Raw genomic sequence first — 19,912 nt, 5'->3', positions numbered from 1 at the left:
GGGAAGGAAGGAGGGAGGGAAAGAAGTCTGATATTTCTCCAGTGCACTTGGCTCTCACAGATGGCCTTGGTCAAAATTCATCACCAGCAATTGTGCCAAAACACCTAGTTTGAATTCTGGCTGTCATGCTGCTTCATTTAATGAGATGGTTCCAATTTCCTTTACTGTTTAAAAAGAATTTGAGGCCAGATGCAGTGGCTCATGCTTGTAATCCCAGCACTTCAGGAGGCCGAGGCGGGTGGATCACAAGGGGTCAGGAGATCAAGACCATCCTGGCCAACACGGTGAAACCCCGTGTCTACTAAAAATACAAAAAATTAGCTGGGCGTGGTGGTGGGTGCCTATAGTCCCAGCTAAACTCTGGAAGCTGAGGCAGGAGAATGGCGTGAACCTGAGAAGCGGAGCTTGCAATGAGCTGAGATCACGCCACTGCATTCCAGCCTGGGCAACAGAGCGAGACTCTGTCTCAAAAAAACAAAAAAAAAAGCCCGGCTTCATCTCTCCTTTCTTGTCACTACACGTTTCACCCAGTCACCTGGCAGTTGTACTCAGAGTCAAGGACTAGTGCTTCCGCACCTGAGAAGAACCACCTCGGGCTCCCCTTGGAGGCGACCTGTCGGAAGAGTGCTTTGCCTAAGGAGGCCTCAAACTTCAGCCTCCTGACTCGCAATCCCAGTCAGGAGTCAAGCTCTGGAAGTGGACAAGTGCCCTTGGAAGATGCTGTCTCCCTGTCGGAGCCTGTGACCAGTGGACTGGCATACTCGCCCTCCCTGCTCAGCGCAGTCCATCAGCGTGTGCTGCCACTGCTGCTAAGTCAATCGGCTCGGGGTGGACAGCTGTCAGAGATGAATCAGGGACAAGCAAAAGAGCTTAATGAAATTTTATTTTGAAAATATGGCAAGAGTCTAAGGCACTTCAAACATAGAGGACCAAAGGAAATGTGACATGGTATAAAGGAATCCATAAATACAAAGAGAACTACACCATGTTTCTCTAGAGGCAAATACAAGAGCCAATTCCTCTAACACAATCCAACCTTTATCATTAGAGTTGTGCAATTAATAAAAATGATAATGTTACATGTAGTTCTTCATATCTTTAGTATGGAATATAAAAGTTGAAAATACTGTGTCAATTTCATATAGATACTCTTTTTATAAAAAGTCATATATTACATCTACCTAGATAAAACCAAACGAGAATATTCTTTTGTAAGTTTTATACTTTGAGAGTTTTGTCTAGCCCAGGCCCAAGTTACCGATGATCAAAGTCATCTCAACTTCCTTATTTTAAAATAAAAGACAAGAAAAATCAAAACTATGCTGGAATGAGATTTTGGAAGAGCTTCCTAATAGTTCCACATTTAATAAATGTAAATATTTGAGGAAAAATTTTAAAACATCTCAATGAGAACCTGACACTTCTTTGTGGGAGTGAACAGAAGGTGCCCCTTCAGATCAGGTCAGAATTTCCTATGACTGTACAAAACAAAGCAGAGACTCAACAGCAACAGAGACTGGGTTAAAGTGTGCCCTACACAGAGAGAAGATGGCCAGAAAGGAGGCGTGTGTGCCCAGGCTGGCAATCTCTGCACTATGAAAGCTTCAGCCTTTACCCCTGGGCTTGATGCTTCCATTTGCTGGTGAGCTCAGGCACAATACATATACATTCAGTATCTGTCACCCCAACAGGAACAATTAGCAGCTTAATGGTGGCATGTAAATGAGGGCTATTTGCATACAATCAATCAAATGAACCTCGGTGGGTGGGGCCAGGAGACGTCTTCCTTCCAAGCCTAGGGGTGCCCTAGAGACCAGGAAAGGAAAAAAACTGGGGGTTAATAAGTGACTTCAGGCAGATGTGTACCCTGTGACATAGGATCTTGGCCCACCACAGCCAACAACCAGCTGTGGGCCCAAGCCAGGAGAGCTCTGAGAAGAGGGAACAGGTGTCCACAGCTCCAAGGCCAGCTGGGCTCAGCAGTGCTATGTCCGGCTGTCCTGGGAAGTCACCTTCCCACTCAGAGTGAACTGTGGACTACAGGCTGCCTGCCATCTGCTTCACATGGTGAAATAACCCCATGGGCTCGGAGGGTGCTATCTGGATAATTCTGTACAGAATTAAAACCTCTATGGGAAGCTGTGAGAGCATCTGTCTTACAAGGACAAGCAGGGCCCAGCCTCTGCTAAAACAGTTCTCCTGCCCTTTAGGGGCAGAGGCAGAAAAGAAGAACTCTTAAGCTCCAGACTAAAACTTCCATTTTCTGAATCAACATAAAATCTGTCTCCTGTCAGTTCCTGGAGGAAGGGGGTCCACCAGTCTGGTGGATTTCAGCCTATTTACAAATGCCAAATGCACAACACTGACCGGAGACTGGGCTTTTGCAAAGTTGACATGGGCATACAGAAGAACAGCGATGTCCTTGTGTCCTGCTTCCAGGGCGATCGAGAGCGCAGTGCTGCCATCCTTAAGATAAGACGGAAAGAATAAGCCATGTTGGGTTTCTTAAACCTCCAGGCAACCAAAAGGTAGCAGAACAAAACACCCTCCAGTAATTGGCAAGGTTCCCCAAATATCCCTCCTTGTTCCGTCCTCTGGGAAACTTTTTCAGGACCTGTAAGTGTGAAGGCCTGAGGATGTGAAGATGAACGAGGCAAGCCTCCACCCTCCAGAGGTCCCAGTTAAGAGAATTATCTTATCCAACCATTCTGCCCACCAGGAGGGGGAAGCAGAAGATGGGGACAGAAAGTTTTTTATTTTTCTTATAATTATGAATGAGCAGGCAAGCAGCAGTAGTGTGTGTTTAGAGACTCTGCAATTTGCCAGAGATCTTTTACCTTTCTTCTTAGAGAGGGCACTGTGATCCTAAAACCCTAACCACCTCTGTTTAAGGCTCCAAGGAACATCTGTGTGTAAGCACACAATCCCAGTGGGTTACATAGATACGTATTCTGGAAATAAGAGGGGAAACACTACATATGGGGGAAAAAAGCTTCACTTAACTGCTTGATTTCCATTAAATTTCAGCGATTATAGATGGATATACAGGAGTATCAAGGGAAAGAACATAACTTGTTTTCTGTCTAGTCTTTGTTTTTTGAGACAGGATCTGCCTCTCAGGCTGCAGTGCAGTGGGACGATCACACATCACTGTAGTCTTGATCTCCAGGGCTCAAGTAATTCTCCCACCTCAACCTCCAAGGTAGCTGGGACTACAGGTGTGTACCACTACACCTAGATAATTTTTTTTTTGTAGAGATGGGAGTCTCACTATGTTGCCCAGGCTGGTCTCGAACTCCTGGGCTAGAGTGATCCTCCTGTCTCAGCCTCCCAAAGTGCTGGAATTACAGGAGTGACCCACTGTGCCCAGCCTATCTAGTCTTGAAATAAGGATTTCCCTCTGGTCAGCAGCAGCAGGACGACACAGTTCTCCTTTGGTTTAATGTTAGGATCCTTCCCTCACACGCTTTGAATTTTGAAAGAGAATAGAAGTAAAATCAAACAAAAACCACAGCACAGCTAACAAACTCTTCTGGAAGAAACAAGTCAGAAGCTCTCCCTCCCACAGGGGAAGAAGGGAATCTGGTACAGCTGTAGCTCCTGTGTGCTCCTGTGGAGGTAACTGAGTGTGAAGCTAGTCAGTCCCTCATACCAGTGAAAAGCTCAGCTGGTTTGTTCTCCCTACTGGCTTGGGCCCAGAAGGATCTGACCTACAAAGGATATTTTCCTAACTTTTTGGTGTTTTGAGCTGAAGAAGCTCTGATTCAAACCTGTGATCCGTAGAGAGAAACTTTCACAAACAGAACCAAGCCAGCCTGACCTCTATGACCTTTAAACCATCTCACTGCCTACACACCAGTTCCCACGCCTTCTACCTATCGCCACGCCTCTCCTTTGGCCTGGAGACACCCAGAAGTTTCCCGGTCAAGGAGTTAGATGGAAATGTGGACAGCCTGGGAACTGGGAGAAGAGAGCCAAGTGGTGTTGATGGGACAGACTGAGAAGAAATGGGAAAATGCTTCAAGAAGTCAAGCTAGTCTGCAGGCTCTGGGGTATGCTGTGCCATAAGCTACTCACTTTGATGGGTCACAGTGCCTTCACTTTGGCTGGGAAAGGTTCACCGTAGTAGGAACTGGTTTTAGTCACTGTGTAACCCCAGCCTCTAATGATTAATAATCCAGATTTCCAACTGGACCTGTCAGAAGTCACCTACAGTGAATTTGATTCTGCAATGCAAAGCCACTGATTCCTCTTTAGTAGAGTGCCTCTTGGACATGCCCGTTAAGTCACTTTTTCATGTCATGAATTATGGGGTAGGACCTATTCTGCTTTGGGCACTAGTTTATGAGAGTGTTAGTTTGCACACACTAAGTGTAGCCAAGCTTGGCTGTGAAGGGAGGCGCCTGGATGGCAACACAAATCCAAGAGGAGAATAAAGGAGGATTTGGTCTCCCCTGGCCAAACAGCACTCCCAGAGCTCCCGCCCAGAGTCCCCCAGACCCCTGGCCAGGAGGCCCAGTGGAGACGGCTTACGTTGTCCTCCAGGTGACCATTGCAGCCGGGCTGGGCCAGCAGCAGCTTGACGATCTCCACATGCCCATGCTCACTGGCACACATGAGGGCCGTGGAGCCCTCGTCATCCTGGATGTTGACGTCAGCCCCACAGGCCAGCAGGCCCTTCACCATGTCTATCCGTCCGTGACTGACCGCCAGCATGAGGGCCGTCTGTCCCGCCTGTGGGAAGAGATCACAGGGGACTTCAGAAGTACATACTGAGCTGGCAGTGGTGGCTCCTGGTGGGGCTGTGCTAGGGAAAGGGGGAAAACAGTGTGGTGACAGAAGGGAAACAACTGGCCATGGAACTACTTGGGGTGGGTGGTGGCAAGCAGGGAGAAACCAGCTTCCCATGAGCTATGAGCTAAGGAAGGGCATAAAGTAAGGAGCCAATTTCCCTTTAGCGTGGAGGATGTCTCAGTACAGTGAGGGGCTGGAAGTTCAGGTGGTTATAGTCAAACTGTGGGTGGTGGGTCACGCCTGTAACCCTAGCACTTTGGGAGGCCGAGGCGGGCAGATTGCCTGAGCTCAGGAGTTCAAAAGCAGCCTGGGCAACACTGAAACCCCGTCTCTACTTTAAAAAAGAAAAAAAACCAAGTGTGGTGGCACATGCCTGTTAGTCCCAGCTACTCGGGAGGCTAAGGCAGGAGAATCGCTTGAACCCAGGAGGTGGAGGTTGCAGTGAACCAAGATCATGCCACTGCACTCCAGCCTGGGCGACAGAGCGACACTGTCTCTTTAAAAAAAAAAAAAGTCAAGCTGTGAACACATCTGGACCTGGGACATCGCCTGCGACGAAGACACTGCAACAGAGAGACAGGAAGCAACAGTCACCAAGTATCTGATGGGGATGCCCAGTCATTTATATGTAAGGGAACTAACAGCATTTCCATGCAAACTATGCAAGCGGAGGAAAGGCAAGCCAAAGGAGGGAGAAGTTTCCAGTGTGAAATTTAAGCCCATATTTCCCTGGTGTGTTTGCTCAGCAAGGAGCACCAGGCAGTGCATGGACTCAGGGCAGGCCTGCGAACAAGTGCACGTGGTGGGAGTGTGGCAACTATGCCTGCTCTGCCAGAGTGGCCACCACAGTCCTGTCTGCTGGTCAGGGGTGCATTCCTGAGCACAGGAACCAAGCGCGCTAACCTGACTAGCTTTGGCGTTCACATCCCCGCAGCCAAAGAGTTCTTCCACAACCCGCATGTCCTTCTCTGCTTCCACAGCGGCGAGGGCTGCCAGCATGATGGGGGTGTAGCCTGCCTTGTTCTGGTGATCGACGTTACACACATCTGCAAAAAAAAAAAAAAGTCTCTTAGGAAGCAGACCCTTCTAACGGCAGCCGCTTACAGAGCCACTGAAGGGATGGTGTTTACAGGAGCCCAGTGAAATGGCACCAGGTGGCTGGAGACCAAGAGTGACTTAGAATGAAATGTGAGAGATGTTTTCATGCTAAACCAAAAACTTTTTTCACGAGACCTGAAGCAACAGAAACAACGGTAAGCTTCTACAGCATATCTTGTTTGCAACTGGTAGCAGAAATGCAATGGCTTGGAAGTCTGGGTGGTTGTTCTAATGGCTGCTCTTGAGAATAAATGATCATATGGAATCTAAGCACTTAGCTGTGTTTGGAAAGTGAAGCAGGTAGTGAGCTACTCATCAAAGAAGTGTTTGTAAAAGCTTATGTATGGAACGTTGGACAGGGTGGTACCTACTTATCCAAACACTATTCATTCTGAGACTCTGAATTTACTACTCTAGCCTGTCAGGGGTCCTGAGAAGCAGAATTCCAATCATGTAACACCCAGCTCTAGAATTTATGGTCTGAGAGCAAATGCAGTTAAGTCCCCTTAATAGACTCGATGAACCAGACCTTTTCTATTCCTGTAATTCTTAAGGAGTCTTCAGGGATTAAATTATCCTTCGGGCATTTAAAAGTTCCTTCAGCGCCTTCTCTGAAATGACCGGAATGGTGAGTGTTAGAAAGCAGCTTTTATGTGGGACCAAATATGAAGTGAAAATGTTTAGAATGTTTCTATCATAAAGGAAAAGAAAAGGTACCATGAACAACAACTCCACGCTAAGGACATGTTTTTAAAAGTGGGTGTTTTTTATGCAGAAAATAAAAGGCCCTGTGGTGGAGAAGTGGGTGAGTTCGTGTGCGCTTCAGGGCTCCTCAGCCTCTCAGACTTTGCTCTGCATAGATGCTGAAGTATCCTAGATCTGCACCTTATGGAGCCAGAATCTCAGTCTAGAAGGATGAGCAGTAATACTTCATTAAGAAAAGTGATTAACCCAAACCATCCAACAATGGCATTAAAATTATTTAATTTGCCAAGATGTTTTATCTACTTCTAAGTATACTAAGCTGTTCCTGTCAGGAGTGATAGTGAAATCTTGTTTTCAGCTTCCCTGGATATTATCTACTTCTGTTTAAACAGTTTAATCACTCCCGCTGACTGTATCACCAGCTCTGTTTATAGTCTGGAAAGCCTGAAGAGGAGCGGCTTGAAATTCCTTCCTGTAAGATGGAAGCAGTTATATCTTAACATGGCTCCAAAAACAGGGAACAAACACTTATAAAAGAAGGATAAATCTGCTTGGGTTTCTTCTCTGCATTAATTCCAAGTTCCCAAAACAGAGCAGAAGAGATTGGACAGTGGATGAAGAAAAAATTTTGGAAGAATATGCAATAAAACTGTCCAATTTAAGTCAGGTTCACATTGTATCCTCATTAATCAGACTGAGGTTCTGTGGATTCTCTGTGACACACTAGAAGTAAAAATACGTATTACAAAAATTGAAAGATTTGGGGACTATGTGACACAGGGCTGCTCCATTTGAACAAGAAGTTGAAAGCTCAGAGTTTCCTGAGGGGACCACCTGTGTATGTGCCTCTCCCTCACTTCATGTCTAAGACATCCACTGGCTCTATTCTGGGATGACAAGTTTCTACTATTCTATTATGGTTGAGAGACAAGAATCATACGCCCTTTGCTCTATGCTGTTTCCCCAATAATAGAATATTTTGGTGCGAATGGTGATCATTTTGACCATCTGTTATGGTGGCTTTGCTTAGTCCCCATCTTGACTAACCACACACTTCTGCAAGGACAGCAGTCATGGACTAAGGACAAATCAAGTGGTCCACAAGCACCAACGCTGTGACTCTGGGCCTGTAAGCAGTACTCTGCCTCCTGAGTGCAAACCGGCCAAGCCTGCATGATTCAGCTCAGGAGGGAACGTGAGTCATGCTTCTTACCAGGGATACACCTCTCACTTGAATGCAGCTGAACTGCAGCAGCAAGAAGATCCTCAAAACCTCCTTTCAAAACAGATCTGGAATCTGTGTCACCCAGTTTTGTTTAAACTTCAACCCTCTTGACTCAAGAAAACTCTTGCCATGTCATGTGGAAAAGCAATAAAAAGGATTTTAGCATGGTCAGAGAATTCGGGAGCAGCTCAACCAGGTTCTCTGAGATGAGTCACAACCCAAGTGCTGTTAGAGAAGAGATGGGGTAGAGGGGCAGCCAACATACCGGCATCCAACAGCAGCTTCACAATCTCGAAGTTGGAGTGGGACACGCTGTAATGGAGGGCTGTGTTGCCGTTGCCATCTGCCAAGTTGATGACATAGCGGAGGACATCTGGGGAGATGGCCTCAAAAGCAGCTATGTAGTCCCCCACCATGGCTGGAATGGCTGACTTCTGACTGGACACGCGGAACCACTCGTGCTGGAGGGTGTTCAGACAGAACCTCTGCCAAAACACAGTGTGGTCATTAGTTCTATTTATAGACTTTTTGAGACCTAGTTGAAAGCGCAAGTAACCTGTCCTTTTATAGTCAAAGTATATATGCAGTTAGAATCTGCTCTCAAAACCCAACAGTGCTAAGGGAAGCTTCAAACACCAAACTGGGACATTCCTCCTGATTTTAAACCACACGTAGATTAGATCTCATGTCTATAAAGGAGACCAGACAGCACTGTGCAGAAGCAGAGGCTCTGGAGCCAGACCACCGAGTTTCAAATGCAGGCTCTGCTACCTAAAACCTTTATGACCCTAGGGAAGTTATTCTGCTTCTGTTTCCTCATCTGAAAAATTGGGATAATACCATTCTTTCATAGTTTTTGTGATGAGAATAAACACTAAGGCTTGACTCAATTTATTAAGCTATTAATATATGTAATCATACTGGCCTTGAAAACAATTTTCATAGCAATTAGGAAGAAATTAACTAGCCTACACTGAATTATGCTGCTTCCTTCCTATCCAAACTCACTTCCTTCAACTCCTCAGCACAGCACTAGATTGGGAGACTGTAAGGGTATAGCCAACCCAATTCCCACCCCAATCCCAAATACAACTGTTCAACCATGGAAAGGGAAAATAAAAAGGAAGCCCATCTGGAACTAATTTCATTTTCTCATCAGCTCCACTCTGACTTTCTTAAGCTGTGGACACGTGAAGAAGGCACTTGCTTTGTGGATGATCAGCTCAAACCTGGGTCACATGAAGCTCAATGGAGAGTGAGCATAGTCAGTGCTGGTGATGAGGATGACTACAATGTCTTTTCAATGGACCTTCCTTCATATGAGTTTAATATTCATTTCTGCTGAGTTTAATATTCAACTCTTTAAAAGTTTAAAAACATATCAAAGAAAGATAGCCTATGTCAAAAGCATCGGAACTTAAGAAGTCCTCTTTCTGCAGAAAAGGTAGAGTTGGGATTATACAGCTTCCATCTCTTTATCATCCTGCTACTGATTATTTAGTTTTAACCTTTTCAATCACATTTTGGGTCACTTGAAAAGTATCCTTTTTTCCCTGTATTTTATGTATTCAGATTCCCATTTCTTTGGAGTTGTCACACTGAAAGAAGGGAAATTATGTCTTTTGGTCATCCTAACTCTATTACTGCTAAATAACTGGTATCCTGATATGATTAGCCCTGGCACTGTGTTCACTCGTCCACTACTTTTCACAACACAACACTTTCACACCAAATGAAAATTCAATTAACAAAAAAATGTACCCATCACAGAGGGTGTGGATGATACTATGCTTCGCAATTTGTAGGATGCAGGAAAACAAAATCCTTCCCAACGGCCATGTAACGTATTTTGAGAGCAGGGAAAGAAAAGTGTATTATGGCTATAAAATTTGGGGTTGTAAAGCACCAAGTTTTAAGATTAGGTTAAACCTGATGGGAAATATTGACACTGCAGTGAGATTTTATGGTTTTACTAGTGACCAAGGTATAGCCAGGTATTTTCGTGAATACAAATCCAAGAATTTCAATATGTAGTTCTAGGTTTCCCCTTGACTAGGATTTTTTTTTTGAGAGAGGGTGTTGCTCTGTCTCCCAGGCTGGAGTGCAGTGGCACGATCATGGATCACTGCAGCCTCAACTTTCTGGGCCTCCAGCTATCTTCTTACCTCAGCCTCCCAAGTAGCTAGGACCACAGGTACATGCCATCATGCCTGGCTAACTTTTGTATTTTTTGTAGAGACAGGGTTTTGCCATGTTTCCCAGGCTGGTCTCAAACTGAACTCCTGGGCTTAAGAGATCCACTGCCTTGGCCTCCCAAAGTGCTGGGATTATAGGTGTGAGCCACTGTGCCTGGCCTTGACCAGGAATTTTATTTAGTACAGCTAGCCCTCTGTATCCACAGGTTCCATTTCCATAGATTGAACCACCGGCAGAGTGAAAATATTTGAAAAATATGCAATACAAAACAATACAGTATAACAACTATTTATATAGCATTTACATTGTATTAAGTTTTTGAGGCCTGGTGCGGTGGCTCACGCCTGTAATCCCAGCACTTTGGGAGGCCGAGACGGAAGGATCACAAGGTCAGGAGATTGAGACCATCCTAACACAGTGAAACCCCATCTCTACTAAAAATACAAAAAATTAGCCGGGCGTTGTGACAGGCGCCTGTAGTCCCAGCTACTTGGGAGGCTGAGGCAGGAGAATGGCCTGAACCCGGGAGGCAGAGCTCGCAGTGAGCTGAGACCGTGCCACTGCACTCCGGCCTGGGTGACACTGTCAGCATTTCACCATGTTAGCTAGGCTAGTCTGGAACTCCAGACCTCAAGTGATCCACCCGCATCGGCCTCGCAAAGTTTTGGGAATTATAGGCGTGAGCCTCTGCGCCTGGCCTTGTATTAGGTATTATTATATAGAAATGATTTAAAATATATGACAGAATTTCAAGTATATGTGTAGTTTATATGCAAATACTACACCATTTTACATAAGTGACTTGAGCATCTGTGCATTTTGGTATCCTTAGGGGATCCTACATTTTCTCAATGCACTGAAGACAGCTGTCAACCAGTGGGTTAGTCTGGCCTATGAAAGAATGTGCACATAACTTCAACACATGAGAATGTGTCATTCTTGGCCTTGGTGTCAGATTAACCATTGCCATAGAAACACTTATATGTCCTATGTTGTTCCATTCATGATCACTAAGGCAACCACAAACTCTGCTGTTTGCTCTGAATCTCTTAGACTGTGAGAAGATGACAAGTACAGTTATTTTTATGTTGAAAAATAGTGGCCGCCTGCATTCCACATCAGAGCATAGCATACAGTTTCATAACTGAAAGGAATGCTGACCTCAGCCCAGATAGCATATGTTTTTAAAAGAAACCTAACTTAAAAAAATTCTTGGATGCTGCTCCCTGGATCTTAATGTTCTATAAATAGAAATGAAATATGTAGAAAAATGACGACTGACTGCAATTAGCCCTCCTTTCTGTCTGCAAGTGTATGCCTCACAGATGCCTCCACCCCCAAAAAAAGTATAGGGTGGGTAAAGGATGAAGTTGGGCCTCAAGGAAACACTGGCAGTGTGATCCTGGGAGCGAGACATGATGTTCACCCAGCCCACACATGCTGTGAACAGTTCAGGAGAAAAGCACGCAAGCAACAACTCGGGCAGCCTACAGTTGGCCTTGACAATGAGCCCACTTGTGCACCTTGTACACACAGGGGATGGTGTTTGCAGGTCAGACTCACCATATCTTTGCTGGTCAAAGCTTTGGGGTCATTTATATTATTTTTCAGTAAGTTGCATGCAGACAACATCTTTTCACTTAATTCATACCTGAAAAGGAAAAAAAGAACTTACGATTGGGCACAAGAGGAAAATCATTTTTATTTCAACCCAAATATATATATATATAAATTTTTTTTGAGACAGGGTCTTGCTTTGTCACCCAGGCTGGAGTGCAGTGGCATGATCTTGGCTCACTGCAACCACGGCCTCCTGGATTCAAGCAATCCTCCTGCCTCAGTCTCCCTAGTAGCTGGGACTACAGGTATGTACCACCAGGCCTGGCTAATTTTTGTATTTTTAGTAGAGATGGGGTTTCACTATGTTGGCCAGGCTGGTCTTGAACTCCTGACCTCAGGTGATGCACCCACCTCGGCCTCACAAAGTGCTGGGATTACAGGTGTGGGACAGACACTATGTCCAGCTTCAACTTTTAAAAATGTATTTTTAAAAGGCAAGTGGCCCCAAGCCAGCCTAAGCGGGTATTATGGCACAAGGTGCTTGGATAGAGGCAGCACAGGCATCCTTAGGTGTCCAAGGGTCATGTGCACTGTGCAGAGCCAATACCTCCAGCCAGAGATTGAGGCCTTGTTTGGGAGGGTGACTTTCGGCGTCACCAATTTGGCCTTTATGACGCTCTGCAGTAACATTTAGAGATTTTTTTTTTTTTTTGAGACAAGGTCTCACTCTATTGCCCAGCCTGCTCACTGCAGTTTTGTTGTCCCAGGCTCAAGCAATCTTCCCACCTCAGCCTCCCAAGTAACTGGGAATACACGTGTGTGCCACCACACTCGGCTTTGTATTATTTGTAGAGACAGGGTTTCACCATGTTGCCCAGGCTGCTCTCGAACTCTTGGGCTCAAGTTACCTGCTTGTCTGCCTCAGCCTCCCAGAGTATTGGGATTATGGGTGTGAGCCACTGTGTCCAACCTGTTCTAAGTTTTTAAAAATATTTTTAATCTTAAGGGGGTTGAAGGGAGACCCACATTACTTTTTTTCTGAGACAGGGTCTTGCTCTGTCACCCAGACTGGAGTGTACTGGCATGATCATGGCTCACTGCAGCCTCAACCTCCAGGGTTCAAGTGATCCTCCCACCTTATCCTCTTGAGTAGCTGGCATATGACACCATGCCCAGGTAATTGATTTTTTTTTATAGGGATGAAGTCTATGTTGTCCAGGCTAGTCTCGAACTCCTGTGCTCAAGCGATCCTCTTGACTTGCCTTTCCACAAATTACCGTATATCCATTGTGCTGACCAGTAAACCACACATCCGAACCCATACTTGGTGACTCAAGTGTTTAACCCATATAAAAAATGACATATGGTATATAAATTACATCTCAAAGCTGTTAAAGAGCCATGTGAAACACTTGGAAATATAAACTAAAAACACTTACCTTGTGTTAATGCAGTTAAACTTTCATTTGCCAAATTAAATAGAGGTTAAGTTTTCTGAAATGTTCTATTTATACTTCACATAGTGAAAAACCATACTGAAGTTTCCATCTTTTTTATTCTCTATTTTAGGAGCATCAAATCCTTATCAATGGTCTTGAAAGCTTACATTTTTAGGCACGTGTTTCAGCCAACCAGTGTTTTTCAGAGACTATTTATGATATACTCAAATCCATTCTCATGGTATTCCTGATCACTCAATGTATAACAAAATACAAACACGTGATACTGCATCATCTTTACAGTAAATATCTTTGGCTGAAGCCTCATCCACACAATGATCCTGTAATAATGATACTGACACCCGCATCAACACAAATAGCTAAAGATAAAATCTGAAGTTTTAAAGTATGCTGGCCACCAAAAAAAAAAAAAAGTCTTTAAGGTAAGGTGTTCAAACAATGGAAGTTTTAGTGGATTGTGGTTCCATATATTAAATTACGTAGCAGAGTTGAGGTTTCAGAAAACAAGGGTGATTAGGTATCAGGCCATTCTCTTTTCTACCATAAGAGATTTAAGAGTTGCCATAATCTGCACTTGTATATATTAGTATCTCAAGATGTGTGTACCTCTGAGGAACAGATAAAAGCAAACACATTTAATTACAAAAACTCTGAACTGGCCAACTCGATTGCCAAAGTACATTGAATGTGGGAGGGACAAGGGAGGGAAGGGGAATGTACCACACCTCTCTCTGATTTCCACCTTCTCAGGTTCACATTCTTGAACCTGCATTTCATCTTCCACCCTGGCAGACTTGAAACCTTCAATATTAACTGCATGGTGCCCTTCTGCCATTCCCCGAGTGTCTTCATCCTCCTCCTCTTCCTCTTCTTCAAGAGGATACTCAATGACATCACACTCGTCATCTGACTCGGAAGAAGAGCTTTCATCTGAGCTGGAATCATCACTTGAAGTTGTTTCATACCTAGGTGGCAATTGGGATTTCAGGAGATGCAAGCTGTGCCCACAAAGCCCCAGTGATAGAAATTTCTATGAAGGGATTTACTTTTGACTCCAGAAATTCCACTAGTGATTTTAGATCCTGCACTTAGAAGTTCAAAGTGAGGTCTATTTAAATGCCTGGTGGTTTTGAATGGATTCTAACTTAAATTGGTAATCAGTATCATATAACCAATTGGTATCATGTAACACTTGTTAAAGAAAATAACGGCATCTCGGGCTTAGTATAAATCAAGAGAAAACATTTTATGGAAAACAGATTGGTAGTTGCTAAGTTTTTGTCCCCCCCAACCTCATTCATTTCTTCCTATTTCATACTATTAATCCTCCTAGTATCAAGGTGAATAGATTACATAGGCAATCAATAGTTCTGCTGGTGTATGCCCTCCAAAATCTCCTGGTCGTATCACTGAATAAAACTTTTAAGATTTGGAAAACAGGCACCATAAGGTTAAACCCTGATGGTACACTTTGCTATAAACATTATCTTAACTAACTTTGTATTCTTTCTTATGGAGGCCATGTATCAATTCATTGATTTAATTGTAGGATGACAAAGAGGCTTAACTATATACGTGGGGCAATGGAAAGAGAAGGAACAAACAATAACCATTCTATTTAGAAAGCAAACTGGTGATATGGCTATCAATTGTGAAAGGCCCTACGATTTGGGTGGTAAACATGGAGAGCTAAGCAAAAGAACCCATTTTGAAGGAATAGATGACTATTGTTGGCTCAGAGAGTGATGCTCTCAGTCTTTTTCTGCTCAATTGTGAGTTCTCATACAGGTTAAGTACAAGTTGTCCAACACAGTGCAGGAACCCTGCTGCATTCGTTGAAGACTATTTCTTTCAGCTCAGAGGTGAGGAGATGTAAACTGCTCGGCTTCATCAGGTATCCTTAGGACAGTGACAAATCCTTAAAAGACAGCAAGAGGAGGAAAGAAAAGAAGCCCAAATGCACCTTTCTGCCTTTCTGAGGGGGGACTCTTCCATCACCGCGCTGTGGCCACTTCCCCGACTAGGCACCTTGAAATGTGACTTAGATAGGCAGGAGGCAAAGGAGACTGACAGCATTAGCCTTTAGAACCACCATCTTTCCTTACCCTCCATTAATGCCAACAAATTGAAGATTCTTTTTCGCGCCATTTGAATCTTTGTTACCATCTTTCTTCTTCATGATGGACTTCAGTGTACTTTCATTGTTTGTACATGCTGTGAAAAAGTTAAGGTAATAAAAATGAAAACTCATACCCATACATGTTAAATGACTCTTTTTTCCTGTACAATTTTTTTCTTACGCATGTAAATGTAGATCTTGGCATGTGTATGTGAGAAGTTTCCACAAAATTCAATGGGAAAGTGTGGGCATGCAAAGAAAATAATTCAGAGTTCCATTAATAACATTCTTCACATGGGAAAAAAATCAATTAGTACTTCCAGACATAACAAAGTGGTGACAATTGACATTTGTATCCGGCTTTAGTGCTTATAAAGTGATGTCGTGTCTCATTTGGGCCTCAAGGACCATTTAGGCACTAAACAGGGATTATTATTTTTCTTCAGCTGTGATAACCTGCCAGAATGTAAATAAAAGGCTATTTAAAATATTTCATAATTTGTAGTATCAGGTAAGCTTTCTTGTGCAGCTTTCTTTCTTTGGTAATTTTGAGACAGGGTCGATTTCTGTCACCCAGGCTGGAGTGCAGTAGCATGATCTCAGCTCACTGGAACCTCCACCTCCCGGGTTCAAGTGACTCTCCCACCTCAGCCACCCGAGTAGCTGGGACTAACAGGTGTGCACCACCATGCCTGGCTGATTTTTGTATTTTTTAGTAGAGATGGGGTTTCACCATGTTGGCCAGGCTGGTCTCGAACTCCTGGCCTCAAGTGATCTGCCTGCCTTGGCCTCCCAAAGTGCCAGGATTACAGGTGTGAACCACCATGCCTGGCCTCTGTGGTAACCTTATTTAAAGATATTCTGGGCCTACCTTCCAAACGATATTAACTTTCTTCTAGGTCAATTTAAAAGGTGCACTGACATTAAATTGGAATGCTGGCAATGCTGGCCCTAGAATCCTGATGCCAATGACTGTAAGAAAAGTTACCATAGAGGCCAGCGGCGATCTGGTCGTCTGTCAGGTTCACTGGAGACAGCGTATCTTCCTGAGTGGGGAAGGCATCCAGGCTGTTGACTGGCTTTCCTTCTGAAGTCCCCACTTCTTGCTCAGGCTGGGATGTCTGGGAGCTTAAGGGACTTCCTGACTGAAGGCCTCCACACTTACAGGTATATCCCAAATTACTGCCTATCAGGAAAAAGAAAGGTACAGAGTATGTGATGCTAGGACTGAAAAAGCAGGATTAAAAAAACACAACTCTTGCAACTCATAATTTAAAATGGGACTATTATCTCAGCCACCAAAACTCAGAACCCCCTTTGACTCTTCACCTCTCCTGATTTCATTAGCATAGGCAGACTGCTGAGCCTCGTCATTCTAACTCTACAGCATCTCTTCTTTTCTATTTTGGCTGCTACCATCGTAGCCTTGGTTTCTAGTCATGGAAGTAGCATCCTTACTGCCCCTTTTCCATCACTATTTCCACTCTGGCACAATGCTTCAGAGCATTACTCCCAGCCAGCTCCAGTGCCATTGTTATTCTAGCTAAAACAAAATGTGACAACGCCTAAATAGCACCCACTGCTCAGGAAATGTGGTCCACACTGCAGAGCCAGAGATTCTAAATTATCCATAATCTGGCATCAGCTGACCCTCCCAACTTCATTTCCCACTCCTCCTGTCATCCTTACTGGTACAGGGACTGCATCCATTAAGTGCCAGTACTCACTGTACCGAGATGCAGGTCTTGTTTCCTGGCAGCATGCCTCAGCTTATGCCCTTCTACCTGGAATACCTTTCCTCCCCCATCTTCACACAGTGGCACCCTCCCATCACTGCCTCTTCAGACCCTTTCCTGATCTCCTTCGCCAACAACGTTCCTTGACCTGAACTCTCACAGCCCATCTTTTGTACCTTCTCCTGGGATCTGTGATACAAGGTATAAGATGATGTGGATGATGGTTTTAGACTCCCTTGTAGATGGTAAATATTTTGAGGGCATCAAACAGTTCTGATCAACCTTGTTTCTCTTACCAAATCTACTAGAGTGCTTTTGTATGTGTTAGCCACTTAAAATCTGTTCACTGACCAAAGCAGAAAATTTGGATTAAATAATACTTTGTAATCAATGTATACAGATATGTCAATGAAAAGAGTCAAACTCTGTAAAAAAAGAGGTTTACTCTGAGTCAAGTATGAATGACCAAGGCCAAAAGCACAATCTCACAAGGTCCTGAGAACATGTGCCCTAGGTGGCTGGGTTACAGCTTAATTTTATACATTTTAGGGGACTAGAAGTTACAGGCAAACACAAATCAATACATGTAAGGTGTACAGTGGTTTAGTCTAGAAAGGTGGTAGAACTCAAATGAGGGTGGGGCTTCCAGGTCTCAGGTAGATTCAAAGATACTCTGATTGGCAACTGGTTGAAAAAGTTAACTCATTATCTAAAGGCCTAGGAATCAAGAGAAAGGAGTGTGTGGGTTAAGATAAGGGGTTGTGAAGACCAGGGTTCTTATTATGTAGATGAAGCCTCCATGTAGCAGGCTTCATCTACACAGATGGTAAATGTCTCTCTTCAGATCTAAATAGGTACCAGACTCTTAATCTCTCCTGGATCAGGAAAAGACCTGGACAGGTAAAGGGATTCTCTACATAACGTAGATATTCCCCACAAGAGACAACCTTTGCAGGGCCATTTCAAAACACATCAAAGAGGCCAGGAGTGGTGGCTCACACCTGTAATCCCAGCACTTTGGGAGGCCAAGGCAGGTGGATCACCTGAGGTCAGGAATTTGAGACCAGCCTGGTCAACATGGTAAAACCCCGTCTCTACTAAAAATACAAACATTAGCTAGGTATGGTGGTGGGTGCCTGCAATCCCAGCTACTTGGGAGGCTGAGGCAGGAAAATGGCTTGAACCCGGGAGGCAGAGGTTGTAGTGCCAAGATTGTGCCATTGCACTCCAGCCTGGGTGACAGAGTGAGACTCCATCTCAAAAAACAAAACAAAAAAAGACAAAATACATCGAAGAAATATATTTCAGGGTAAAATACTTCAATTTCTTTTAGGGTCTGCTATTTGTTATGTGACACTATACTAGAGTCAGGTTGGAATTTGTTATCTTATTGCTATAAAGAGTCTGTTTTGCCACTCCTAAGATTTCTGTTTTAATGTTAATGCTGGTCACTTGTGCCTGAATTCCAAAGGGAGGAGGGTATAATGAGGCATGTTTGACACCTCCTTCCCATCATGGCCTGAACTAGTTTTTCAGGTTTACTATGGAATCCCCTGGCCCTATTCAGTTGGTTAGGGGGCTTAGAATTTTATTTTTGGTTTACAGGTATATCACAGAATTTTCAACGTGGGCGATGTGCAAAAATGTTTGTAATATATGGTTAATTGAAAACAGCAGATAATACAATTCCATGTATTGTGTGATCCTATTAAAATACATTCTCACACACACACACACACAAAGTTATCTGAAAGACTCCGTGCTAAATGAAACAGCTATGGTAGTTTTAATTTTTCCCTGGAATAGGCTGGGCGCGATGGATCATGCCTGTAATTCCAGCACTTTGGGAGGCTGAGGCAGGTAGATTACTTGAGGTCAGGAGTTTGAGACCAGCCTGGCCAACATGGTGAAACTCCATCTCTACAAAAATACAAAAATTAGCTGGGCATGGTAGTGAGTGCCTGTAATCCCAGCTACTCGGGAGGCTGAGGCAGGAGAATCACTTGAACCCGGGAGGTGGAGGTTGCAGTGAGCCAAGATTGTGCCACTGTACTCCAGCCTGGGTGACAGAGCAAGACTCTGTCTCACCACAAAAAAAAAAAAATTCTCTGGATTTGCCATTTTTTCTGTAGTGAATATGGGTTAACTGTGTTCAAAATCACTTTTAAAAATGAAAAATTATTTGACTTAATTGTCTAAAAATTTTATCCTAAGGATGTAGAAAAAGATACAGAAGGCTACTGTTTCTATGTTTAAAACAGTAAAAAGAGGCAGACAGTCTGCCTATAAGCAACTAGCACATAAGCACTGGTATATTCATACAAAGGAATTCTATACAGCCATTACAAATCTTTATGTAGGAGAATATTAACATAGAAAGATGAATATGGTGTGTATTAAAAATAGGCCATACAATAGTATGGAGAAAATAAACCTACTTTGGTAAATACTTTTAATTTTTTTTTTTTTTATTGAGAGAGAGTCTTGTGCTGTTGCCCAGGCTAAAGTGCAGTAGTGTGATCTCGGCTCACTGCAACCTCTGCCTTCTTGGTTCAAAAGATTCTTGTGCCTCAGCCTCCCGAGTAGCTGGCATTACAAGTACCTGCCATCATGCCTGGCTAATTTTTGTATTTTTAGTAGAGATGGGGTTTCACCATGTTGGCCAGGCTGGTCTTGAACTTGTGACCTCAGGTGATCTGCCTGCTTTGGCCTCCCAAGGTGCTGGGATTATAGGCATGAGTCACCACACCTGGCCTTATTTTTAATTTTTGTCTCAGTTCAGGTTGTTTTCTTTCAAGACGGAGTCTTACTCTATTGCCAGGCTACAGTGCAGAGGCGTGATCTCAGCTCACTGCAACCTGCACCTTCCAGGTTTAAGCAGTTCTCCTGCCTCAGCCTCCCGAGTAGCTGGGGCTACAGGCACATGTCACCATGCCCGGCTAATTTTTGTATTTTTGGTAGATTCAGTTTCACCATGTTGGCCAGGTTGGACTCGAATTCCTGACGTCAGGTGATCAAC

At 44.0% G+C, this 19,912-nt stretch overlaps 1 protein-coding gene across 19 annotated transcripts in view; it reads right to left on the bottom strand.

The window, feature by feature from the left end:
* Positions 1–865: 865 nt before the first annotated feature.
* The window catches only part of LOC105491800 (KN motif and ankyrin repeat domains 1), a 240,821-nt gene continuing 221,774 nt past the window's right edge, over positions 866–19,912 (bottom strand). For 14 of the 19 annotated variants that reach the window (XM_071077720.1, XM_071077721.1, XM_071077719.1 and 11 more), the window contains 9 exons: positions 16,146–16,343; positions 15,144–15,252; positions 13,764–14,003; positions 11,582–11,669; positions 8,088–8,307; positions 5,698–5,840; positions 4,534–4,734; positions 2,368–2,466; positions 866–1,806 (listed from right to left, as the gene is read on the bottom strand). In XM_071077720.1, coding sequence (XP_070933821.1) covers positions 1,744–1,806; positions 2,368–2,466; positions 4,534–4,734; positions 5,698–5,840; positions 8,088–8,307; positions 11,582–11,669; positions 13,764–14,003; positions 15,144–15,252; positions 16,146–16,343 — 1,361 coding nt within the window. In that variant the 3' untranslated portion in view covers positions 866–1,743. The remainder of the gene's footprint in view (positions 1,807–2,367; positions 2,467–4,533; positions 4,735–5,697; positions 5,841–8,087; positions 8,308–11,581; positions 11,670–13,763; positions 14,004–15,143; positions 15,253–16,145; positions 16,344–19,912) is intronic. The other 5 variants (XM_024796049.2, XM_071077723.1, XM_024796056.2 and 2 more) reach the window with 1 other exon arrangement.

This window comes from Macaca nemestrina, chromosome 14, assembly GCF_043159975.1.
Source record: "Macaca nemestrina isolate mMacNem1 chromosome 14, mMacNem.hap1, whole genome shotgun sequence".
NCBI lineage: Eukaryota > Metazoa > Chordata > Mammalia > Primates > Cercopithecidae > Macaca > Macaca nemestrina.
The sequence above is the reverse complement of the archived record's forward strand: the minus strand, read 5'-3'. Positions and strand labels throughout refer to the sequence as shown.